The sequence below is a fragment of the Macaca nemestrina genome, chromosome 17 (assembly GCF_043159975.1).
Source record: "Macaca nemestrina isolate mMacNem1 chromosome 17, mMacNem.hap1, whole genome shotgun sequence".
Taxonomy (NCBI): domain Eukaryota; kingdom Metazoa; phylum Chordata; class Mammalia; order Primates; family Cercopithecidae; genus Macaca; species Macaca nemestrina.
The window spans coordinates 50,054,282-50,066,316 of NC_092141.1; the positions used below are offsets into that span (position 1 = coordinate 50,054,282).

Here is a 12,035-nt window from a genome sequence, read left to right on the forward strand (position 1 = left end):
TGGCTGTCTTTCTGGGTGTTTTTTTTTTTTTTTTTTTTTGAGATATTATCGCACTCTGTGGTTAGGCTGGAGTGCAGTGGCGTGATCTCGGATCACTGCAACCTTTGCCTCCCGGGTTCAAGCAATTCTCCCACCTCAGCCTCCCGAGTAGCTGGGACTACAGGCGTACGCCCACATGCCCGGCTAGTTATTATTATTATTATTATTTGTTTTGGTATTTTAGTAGAGACGGCATTTCACCATGTTGCCCAGGCTGGTCTCGAACTCTTGAGCTCAGGCAATCCGCCCACCTCAGCCTCCCAAAGTGCTAGGCTAGGATTACAGGCGTGAGCCACTGTTCCCGGCCTCTTTTTTTTTGTTTGTTTTTTGAGAGGGAGTTTCGCTGTTGTCACCCAGGCTGGAATGCAATGGCGCCATCTCGGCTCACTGCCTCCCAGGCTCAAGTGATTCTCCTGCCTCAGCCTACTGAGCAGCAAGGACTACAGGTGCCCACCACAATGCCTGGCTAATTTTTGTATTTTTAGTAGAGACGGGGTTTCACCACGTTGGCCAGGCTGGTCTCGAACTCCTAACCTCATGTGATCCACCCATCTTGACCTCCCAAAGTGTTGAGATTATAGTCATGAGCCACCGCGCCTGGCATTTCTGGGATTTCTTTACCATTATTTTGGTATTTCCCTTTGTTTTACTCCTGTGTTGGATCATATGTTTCACTTTTTGGTGGTTTATTTCTTTGATCTGGAAGTATATCCTTTAGATGCTTCCCAAGGAAGATTACACATAAAGTTAACTTTTTGAGATGCTGAATGTTTGAAAAAGTCTTTATTGCACCCTTTAACCCTTTATTTGATGAATGGTTTTGTTGAATATAGAATTCTAGATTGGAGATTTTCTCTTAATTTTAACATCATCACTTCGTGGCTTTCTAGCTTCTATTGTTGCTGTTGAAAAATAGATGCCATTCTCATTCCTGATCCTTTGTCTGTGCTTTCCTTCTCAGCCTACCCCAGTCCCTTACCTATCACCTGGAAGTTTCAGAATATTTTTTCTATCCTGCGAAAATTTACAGTTATGGTATAGATCTTTTTATTAATTGTGCTGTCACTTGGTGGGCCTGAAAATACATGAATCTTACCTAATCATAAAAAAAGAAATCTGACAGGGTGCAGTGGCTCACACCTGTAATTCTAGCACTTTGGGAGACTGATGCAGAAGGATCGCTTAAGGCCAGGAGTTTAAGACCAGCCTGGGCGACAAGAGTGAGATTCCTGTTTCTATTAAAAAAAAAAAAAAAAAAAAATTAAAAGAAAGAAAAGAATTACCAAGTGGCAGAAGGGGCCCAATTGAAATGTCTTTTATGGAATAGTGGTAATTTATATTGCAAAATAAATCTGGGAAACCAATATAGTTTATAAATACAGTTGGGTTGGCATGAATTTTATATTTTGTATATATATAAATAAATTGATATTTATACATACTTTATCCCCATGATAGTATGTTTACGAATTTTGGCCGGGCGCGGTGGCTCACGCCTGTAATCCCAGCACTTTGGGAGGCCGAGGCATGCGGATCACGAGGTCAGGAAATCAAGACCATCCTGGCTAACATGGTGAAACCCCGTCTCTACTAAAAATGTAAAAAAATTAGCTGGGCATAGTGGCAGGCACCTGTAGTCCCAGCTACTCCGGAGGCTGAGGCAGGAGAATGACGTGAACCCAGGAGACCGAACTTGCAGTGAGCCAAGATCGCGCCACTGCACTCCAGCCTGGGCAATAAGAGTGAGACTCTGTCTCAAAAAAAAAAAAAAAAAGTTTTATAAGTAGTTTCATGTTGTCTTATTCTTTAAGAACAAGTATAAATAGTGCCTTTTATTGCCTTCCGAATAGCATTTAGAATTGTATTTTAGAAATATATAATTGTATTTTAGAAATATATAATTTATTGTGAACTATGCATCAAATGTTATATATTTAAGGTGACCCTTAATTGCTGTTTAATAGTGCTAATTTTTTTGGTGGGTTATTTCTGTACCTAGGCTATAAATTTCTTGAGAATAGGATCTAGGTCTTATACTTTTCTCGCTTCCCCATCGCCCATCTGATGTCATGTGGCTGCATAATTAAATACTCAACAGTGTTCAATTAAATGGATGGTAGAATGTGTTGTATGTATACAGTATTTTAATTCTTAAAAAGCTTAATCTTTCATAATTTAATACATGTTAATTTTTTTCCTGATGTAGAAAAATCCAGTTACACTCTTAAAGGAATTGTCAGCCATAAAGTCTCGATATCAAACTTTGTATGCCCGCTTTAAACCAGTTGCTGTTGAGCAGAAAGAGACTAAGAGCCGCATATGTGCTACTGTGAATAAAACTATGAATGTGATACAAAAACTACAGAAGCAAACAGACCTGGAGGTAATGCTTTCAATTGACAGGTTAGATTTGTATAAATTTAGCTCTGAGTGTTGCCTTGAAAAATACACTTGCTGTAACTTAAACTTTGAAACTCAGCAGTCAGTTTGAACTATTGAAAGATTTTCCTGATACCCTGAAGTATAATAGCTCTTATTTCTGTTTATTCAAAAATAAGCATTTGGACTTGACATGGTTAATAAAGAAGTGTGCCGTCTTGAATTATGTAACCATGGCAGAAAACTTGGTAATACTTACTAAATCTAGCAGCTTAGCTGGTTCCTGCAAGTACTAGTGAGAATGAGATGTCTAGAAAATGGTTGGTTAGAATGCTGTATTAAGGAGCTGTGTCTGGGCATGGCAGAATAATAGCACTGTCTGCCATGAGCATGGGAAGGAGGAAGGCATATGTGATATTTATTTGCCAACTTTGCACTAAATTTTGGCTTAAGATACTTTGAATTATGGGCTTATAGCTAGAGTAAATCAGAAAGGTTAATTACCCAGGTCAGTTTGATCAAGAATACTTTATATTGCAAATGGAGGGGAAAAAATAGAATAACATCTGCTTAGAACGATAAAATGATACCTAAGATGTATCTATTATAATCACAAGGAGATGAATGGCAGAGGAAGAAAGGGCAAATTAAACAGGGAATAGAGGTAATGGGGAGATAGAATTTAAAACAGTAAGGGTTGTGTTACATCCTAGTAAATTAAATGCAAAAAAAGTATGTATATAAGCTTTTATAAATCATCTCAGATCACACATTCTTCATTATATGTGCCTGACAATAGAGCACATAACCTTGTTCTTAGGAAACAAATAGCTGATTAAGTATAGTTCCAGATGTACATGACAACATATCTGTATAGAACCATAAATTTTTTGAAGCACAGAATAAACATGGGTGAGAGGGCAAAGAGAAAATGGTATTTTGAATATCTACAGATTTCCCCCACTGGATATAATAAATCGATGGTGTATTTTTGAGACTACAAATTGGTACATAAAAGTAGTTGTATAGTGATAGAAGATTTCTTTTTTTTTTTTTTTTTCTTTTTTTGAGATGAAGTTTTACTCGTTTCCCAGGCTGGAGTGCAATGGCACGACCTCGGCTCACTGCAACCTCTGCCTACCGGGTTCAAGTGATTCTCCTGCCTTAGCCTCCAGAATAGCTGGAATTACAGGTGCCTGCCACAATGCCCGGCTAATTTTTTGCAGTTTTAGTAGACACAGGGTTTCACCGTGTTAGCGAGGATGGTCTTGATTTCCTGACCTCGTCATCCGCACGCCTCGGCCTCCCAAAGTGCTGGGATTACAGGCGTGAGCCACCATATCCAGCCAGTGATGGAAGATTTCAATCATCTGACTATCTGTAAAGGTTTTCAGTTGAAGAAATACCTGAAATGAACAATACTTATGTCAAAGGCTGAAAACTAAGGGAGCTTTTACTTTGGATCACGTTATGGCAAATAAGAAGAAATGATTTAAAAGTTTTAAAACTTGAAAGAGGTGGTCATATTTTAGAATCAATGATGACCAAATTGGGAAATGTTGGCTATAGTAAGTCTTGTACCTACTACTTTAAAAATGAGATAGTATGCTGGGCACAGTGGCTCATGCCTATAATCTCGGCACTTTGGGAGGTCAAGGCAGGAGGCTCAGTTGAGGCCAGGAGTTTGAGACTAGCCTGGACAACATAGTGAGACCCTATCTCTACTAAGAAAAAAGAAAAAAATATTTTAAAATTACTGGGCATGGGAGTGCATGCTGGTAGTTCCATCTATTTGGGGCAGAAGGATCCTTTGACTCTAGGAGTTTGAGGCTGCAGTGAGCTATGATTGCACCACTGAATTCCAGCCTGGGTGACGTGAGACTGTCCAAAAAATTTTTTTTGAATAAACTAAAATAAAAATGAGATAGTATTAGAAAGTTCAGAGGGAATAGAGATATGATACTTAATCTTCTGAGAGATGTTTAAAAGGGGGGCTTAATAAACCATAATACTGATAAAATTTTTATGATCCAAATGTGAATGGGAATGACATCTGTAGAGCTGATAACCAAAAACAGTTATATGAGCCCAGAGTTTAAAGGACTTGCAAGGTACAATTTGTAAATAAATTTCAAATATTAAAAGGTCATAGGGAGAAACCTGCAAAATCAGTTAGGAAAGCCAAAGGGGCCGGGTGTGGTGGCTCACGTCTGTAATCCCAGCACTTTGGGAGGCCAAGGCGGGAGGATCAAGAGGCCAGGAGATCCGAGACCATCCTGGCTGATATGGTGAAACCTCGTCTCTACTAAAATAACTAAAAATTAGCCAGGCCTGGTATTGCATGCCTGTGGTCCCAGCTACTCGGGAGGCTGAGGCAGGGGAATTGCTTGAACCTAGGGGGTGGAGGTTGCAGTGAGCCGAAATCGTGCCACTGCACTCCAGCCTGGCAACAGAGTGGGACTCTTTCTCAAAAAAAAAAAAAAAAGAAAAAGAAAGAAAAAGCCAAAGGCAGATTGAGCTAAGGCCTCTGAAATTTTCTAAAATAAGGAAAAGGTTATTTTAAAGGGGCTTTAAAATTATTTGGAGAACAAGAAGGACAAGAAAAGGATAAATTCTCCTTGGAACCAATAGTGCTTTGTTTATAGATAACAAAATGTATATCTTTTCAGGTATTATCTTGCTATAATCTTTATCAATGAGTGGTTTTTCATTTGGAAGGGTAGAAAATATATTTGAATTTATAATATTCAAAAAGAACACTTGAACTGATAATACTAAATAATAAATACAGAACAGAAAAGGAGGTAGGAGAAAGGTAATACATACTAATTTTGTAGTCTTTCTTAGGGGATATTAAGACTGACGAAGAAAAAAAGAGAAAAAACACTGAGGTTTATTTATTTATTTATTTTTTGTTTTTTGAGATGGAGTCTCCCTCTGTTGCCCAGGCTGGAGTACAGTGTCACGATCTTGGCTCACAGCAACTTCGGCCTCCCGGATTCAAGCAATTCTCCTGCCTCAGCCTCCCAAGTGGCTGGGACTACAGGCACATGCCACCATGCCCAGCTGATTTTTTTGTATTTTTAGTAGAGATGGGGTTTCACCAAGTTGGCCAGGCTGGTCTCGATCCCCTGACCGCAAGTGATCCACCTGTCTTGGCCTCTCAAAGTGCTGGGATTACAGATGTGAGCCTCCGTGCCCTCATATTTAAACTGAGGTTTAAATATGCTCAATTATAAAGGTGGTCTCATCAAAAGAGAAAAGGGACTAAACTTACACCCAAACAAAAAATAGCAAAACAAACGCCCCAAACATATATAACAATAAATAGAAAATTAAAAAGGCATTAAAAGTAGAATATGTAGTATTCCATGATCTTCCAAAATATGTGTGATAAAGAAGAAAAATTTCTACAAACTTTAGACTGGTTAACTTGACTTTAATTCCTGGAAAAATTATTTGAGAATTTATTAAACAGATGGTCTGAAAAGTTTTGTAGTGATCACAAGGAGCAACATGGATTCATCAGTCTTACAGCTGGGTATGGCAGTGTGCATCTGTAGTCGCAGCTACTTGGGAGGCTGAGGTGGGACGATTGCTTGAGCCCAGGAGTTAGAGGTTGCAGTGAGCTATGACCACACCACTGCACTCTAGCCTGGGCGATTGAACAAGACCCTGTCTCTAAAACAAAAACAAAACGAAAAACCAAGTCTTGTCAGAATAACATTTCCTTTTTTTGAGGCAGAAGAAGGAAATCCTGTAACTGTTTGGGTTGTAGTAAGACATATGATTGTTTTTCATTTTATCCTTGTGAACATGTTGGGCAAATGTTGGTCTGATCAGTGGAACCAGCTGCATATCAGAATCATATAGGTTCTGTGGCTGTTCTAGATCTGGGCTGTCCTATTTGCATAACCTAATGTGGCTATATAAATTTAAATTTAGGCTGGGCACAGTGGCTCATGCCTGTAATCCCAGCACTTTGGGAGGCTGAGGCAGGTGGATCACCTGAGGTCAGTAGTTCCAGACCAGCCTGGCCAACATGGTGAAACCCCCATCTCTACTAAAGAAATACAAAAAATTAGCCAGGCGTGGTGGCGGGTGCCTGTAATCCCAGCTTCTCGGGAGGCTGAGGCAGGAGAATCTCCTGAATCTGGGAGGTGGAGGTTGCAGTGAGCTGAGATTGCACTCCAGCCTGGGCAACAAGAGTGGAGGTTGCAGTGAGCTGAGATTGCACTCCAGCCTGGGCAACAAGAGTGAAACTCCATTTCAAATAAAAAAAAAAGAAAAAAAAAAAAGAAATGAAATTTACATTTAAGGTGGTTAAATGAAAAATAAGCATTAAGTTCTTCACCTACTGATTGGACAGTGCCGATATAGAATATTTCCAGCATCATGGAAAGTTTTATTGGACAATGTCGCCCTAGAGATTCTGATTCTGTAGGTCTGGGGTGTTCCAGATTTGGCAGTCTCTCTAGAGATGACCTATATAGTTGGCAGAATTGTAACTACTTAATTCTTCAGGTTGTACCTCCTATTAATTCCCCACATAACCCTTTGTTTCAGGCAGGCTGTCTGTTGGTGCTCTGTGAAAGTCCCTTACAACTTCCCTTCAGCCTCCCTTCTTCTTTTGCTGCTACCTGCTTTTGGTGAATGCTATTGGCTGTTTTTCTTTCTCAGCATCTGTTCTCCTTTCCTGCCTACCAGAGTGTAGACATGCAGTGCATAATTATGTTTTGGTCAACAATGGACCAAATATATATGGCAGTGGTCCCAGAAGATTATAATAGCATATTTTTACGTACTCTTATGTTCAGATGTTTAGATATAAAAATACCATGTGTTACCACTGCCTACAGTATTCAGCACAGTAACATGCTGTACAGATTTGTAGCCCAGGAGCAGTAGGCTATACCATATAGCCTGAGTGTATATATACAATCTCTGTGTAAGTACACTGTGATGTTCACATATGAAACTGCCTAACCATGTATTTCTCAGAACGTATTCCTGTCATTAAGTGACACATGACTCTACTGACTTTCTTGAGATGTGTGTTGTCCCTCATAGCCATGTGCCTGAGATGAAGCTGGCCTCATCCTCGGCTCCAGGGGTGCATCTGATTGGCATAGGGAATGGACTTTATTTTTTAACTAACAGTGGTTGAGGAATGGGTTTGTAACCCAAATGACATGTGAGTAAGGATAGTCTGGAAGTAGGTAACCAGGAAGACTTTACTCACTGCTAAGACAACCCTGAGAAGAGAAGGCTTCTTCTGGACACTGTGTAGAATTGTGATACCTAGAACCGTTAAAGCCATTTGCTGTCAGCTTGAGGGTAAAGGTACCATCCAGGAATATTAGAGCTGTCAGATGGAAAAAACTGAGTCCTTACATTGTTCAGTTGCTGAATAAATCAGCCTGGAAGTCTTTCCTTTTTCTGAAGTTATTGTGGAATGATAATACATTTTCTTTTCTTTATCTTTTTTTTTTTTTTTTTTGAGACAGAGTTTCACTCTTATTGCCCAAGCTGGAGTACAGTGGCGCAATCTCAGCTCACTGCAACCTCCGCCTCCCAGGTTCAAGCAGTTCTCCTGCCTCAACCTCTCAAGTAGCTAGGATTACAAGCGCTCGCCACCATGCCCAGCTAATATTTTGTATTTTTAGTAGAGATGAGGTTTCACCATGTTGGTCAGGCTGGTTTCAAACTCCTGACCTCAGGTGATCCACCCACCTCGGCCTTCCAAAGTGCTGGGATTACAGGCATGAGACACCGCATCCAGCCTGTTTTTTCTTTTTTTAAGATGAGGTCTTGCTCTGCTGCCCAGGCTAGAGTGCAGTGACACCATCATGGCTGACTGCAGTCTCGACCTCTCAGGCTCAAGCGTCCTCCCACCACAGCCTCCTGAGCAGCTGGGACCACAGGTGTGTGCCACCATGCCCAGCTAAAAATTTGTGTACTAATAAGTTAAAAATTAGCTACTCAGGAGGCTGAGGTGGGAGGATTGCTTGAGCCCGGGAGGCTGCGGCTGCAGGGAGCCGTGATTGCACCACTGCACTCCAGCCTGGGCAACAGAGTGACCCTGTTTCAAAAATAGAAAAAAAAATTTTGGAAAAAAATTAGATGGTTGCATCTGTACTGAACAACTGTAGACTTTTTTCCTTATCATTTATTCCTTCCACAATATAGTGTAACAACTATGTACATAGCATTTACATTGTATTAGGTATTATAAGTAATCTAGAGATGACTTAAAGTATATAGGAGGATGTGTACAGTTTCTATGCAAATACTACACAATTTCATATAAGGGACTTGAGCATCTGTGGATTTTGTTATCCTGGAACCAATCTCCCACAAATACTGAGGGTTGACTGTACTTTTAGAATATGGCATCCAAACATGACTTCTTTGGTTCTGCTATAATCCTTAAATTGTTTGATTTCTTGGTCTTGTTTCTTCAACTTAATTGCAAGTTCTTTAGAAGCTCAAACATCATAGGACCTTGTATATAAATAGCCAAGTATCTGTTTTTTCCCTTGCCCTTCTAAATCTGTGATTACATATATAGTATAAGCTTAGGGAAACATTTATTGGTCGACAATGCAGAAGTTAACTAAACTGATTTAACAGTCTTTGAAGATGTTTGAAATAAAAATTTTATCATTTATTTTCTAGCTGTCACCACTGACTCAAGAAGAGAAAACTGCGGCAGAGCAATTCAAATCTCACATGCCAGATTTATGAAGAAATGGATCTGGAAAGGAAACTAACAGAGAAGAGCTTAATTCCAGAGAAATTTAGGAAGATGTTTTGTTAACCCTTGATGTCTAGAGATTGGGGGCTGGTGAAGGAGGTTTGGCTTCAATGACTGGATAATGATGTCTTTCATGAGAGAGACTATAAGGGCAGATAATATATGAATAAAGTTCAGCCAAAAGGGTCAAAGGAGAATAAAATGATTTAAATATATGTATACACGCATGCACACACACACTTAGTCTTGCAATTTCAGGCAAGAAAGTCTCAACACTATTTTGCATCTGTTTTCTTTTTCTAAGTCATGATAATGTAGATGTTCTGGTCTATCATAAAAGAATGTTTATGTACATTTCAGTCATTCAATATGTGGCTTTGGAAATTAAAGTATAGCTAAAATATTTGTATTACACATTATATATAATTTCATTTTGTAAATGTTGATTGCGCATGTGGCCACATTATTGTTGAGACTGCTTTTATGTGACCTGTAGTCTTCCACAAAACCTAAAGTAATAACCTGGCTTTTCTGTGATAGCCACTTTTGCGTATTTTTTTCCCCTATTTCCCTTGCCTGCTAATGTTGAGCAGCATGAACTTGCTTTCTGATGCTGTTTTAGACTGTCCCTGTTGTATTTCAATAATACCTTTGTTTTCCTTCAGCCTTTATTACTGTAATTGTTCATTCTACATGAAAGCTAAGAAACTGAAATTAGAAGAGCACTTACCTGCTACTTGCCAATTTTGTGTGAGCGTGTTATATGTGTCAATTTCCCTTTAAAATAACTATGTATTTTAAAATAACTATTGGCAATAAGGAAACTGTTCAAAGTAGAGGCAGATCTTGATACAAAGATGTTAATCACAGGGTTGTTTATGATAGCAATGTACATACACATTTGGCTAGTACTAGGTGAATAGGAAAATAAATCATGTTGTATGTATACAATAAGAGGTCAAGTTGCCAATAAATTATTACTGTTAATGTTCTGGGAAATGCTGAAACTATGCTAAGTGGGGGAGAGGGAAAGCAGGTATTGCAGTTTTGTAATGAAGATTGGGCTTTGGAGTCATATCTGAGATGTAAGTAGCAGGTTTTAAATTCTAGCTATGACCCTGGGCAGATCACTTAACTTTTGAGTGTCAGAATGTTTGGAAGGCAAGACAGTAAAGTGTTTTAATACAGGGTTCAGTATTTAGTAAGCCTTCAATAAGTGATATTACATACATGTAATAAAAACTAAGCATTGAAAGGACTAGGAAAAATGTATCAAATGTTAGTTCTCTGCAGGTTATAGAATTATACTTTTACATAATTTTAAAATTTCAGTTATGAGCATGTTTGTCCATTAACAAACTTACAATAACTGAAAAACAGGGTTGTGAGAACAGCTTCACTTAAAATTGTCTTGTCTAGTTTGAGTATTTCAAGAACAGAAAGCTTCCTTTTTTTTTTTTTTTTTTTTTTGAGACGGAGTCTCACTCTGTCGCTCAGGCTGGAGTGCAGTGGTACGCTCTTAGTTCAATGCAACCTCCGCCTCCCAGGTTCAAGCAGTTCTCTGCCCCACCCTCCCGAGTAGCTGGAATTACAGGTGCCTGCCACCATGCCTGGCTAATTTTTTGTATTTTTAGTACAGATGGGTTTTCACCATCTTGGCCAGGCTCGTCTTGAACTCCTGATGGTGATCCACCCACCTCAGCCTCGCAAAGTGCTGGGATTACAGGCGTAAGCTACCATGCCCAGCTGCTTTTTTTTTAATTACAGAGAAGTAAGTTACACCTTAGTATCAGATATTAATTTTCTTCAGTGTTCAGGCAATTAGTATTTAGAAAGTTCTTGTCATGAGATGGCTCTGGGATGTGATAATGATTGTTGGGATTGAAAAAATGGTAGTATCATGGAGAGATCATAATAAATTCTTATTATAATAGTATTAAAAGTGGTTTTGCTTTCAGTTAGGGAGAAAAATTAGATTGTACTATTTTTCCTCTATGATTTCCTTCAGTTATCTTCCAAATGTTATTTTTCCCCCACAGCCCCCTTAACATTGTTCTCTATGCACTTCTCAATACATTTTCATTTGTTTTTCAAGCCTCTTTGTGGATGACTCCTAAATACAACTTCTTCCTCTAGCTCTAGATCCATATTTCCAATAAAATCCCCTACCTGAATATTGAAATTAAACATGTCCAGAATACTTACTGATTTTACTGTTAATAGCCACTATTCTGTTGTTTGGAATTAAAATCTGTATAACTAATTTGCATCCCTTTATCTTCTTAGTCAATAAAACCTACAATTCTCTCTCTAAAATGGTCATAGTATACAACCTCCACATTATCTTCACACCTCCTTAATTTAGATCTTTTGTTTCTCATCTGGATTATAATTGTTTTATACTATGTGACTATAGTGTTTTTATGTCTTAAGTTATAAATAATACATGTTTAAGAATTTAAAAATCACAGGGATGGCCGGGTGTGGTGGTTCACGCCTGTAACCCCAGCACTTTGGGAGGTTGAGGCGGGAGGATCACAAGGTCAAGAGATTGAGACCATCCTGGCCAACATGGTGAAACCCCGTCGCTACTAAAAATACAAAAATTAGCTGGGCGTGGTGGCATGTGCCTGTAGTCCCAGCTACTTGGGAGGCTGAGGCAGGGGAATCACTTGAACCCGGGAGGTGGAGGTTGCAGTGAGCTGAGATCGCACCATTGTACGCTGGCTTGGTGACAGAGTGAGACTCTGTCTCAAAAAAAAACCCCAAAAAACAAACAACAACAACAACAACAAACAGGCATGTAAATTCTCTAGAGGTAATCTGCAAATAATTTCTTCAGGCATTTCTACATGTATAC

At 39.1% G+C, this 12,035-nt stretch overlaps 2 protein-coding genes across 3 annotated transcripts in view; one reads left to right on the top strand and one right to left on the bottom strand.

Moving 5' to 3' along the window:
- The window catches only part of LOC105476832 (spindle and kinetochore associated complex subunit 2), a 42,800-nt gene extending 31,309 nt beyond the window's left edge, over nucleotides 1–11,491 (top strand). For both annotated transcript variants that reach the window (XM_011733078.2, XM_011733079.3), the window contains 2 exons: nucleotides 2,246–2,422; nucleotides 9,097–11,491. In XM_011733078.2, the coding sequence (XP_011731380.1) occupies nucleotides 2,246–2,422; nucleotides 9,097–9,165 (246 nt within the window). In that variant the 3' untranslated portion in view covers nucleotides 9,166–11,491. The remainder of the gene's footprint in view (nucleotides 1–2,245; nucleotides 2,423–9,096) is intronic.
- Nucleotides 1–12,035, bottom strand: part of LOC105476831 (proline rich 11) — a 93,526-nt gene that overhangs the window by 79,045 nt on the left and 2,446 nt on the right. The window lies entirely within an intron of this gene.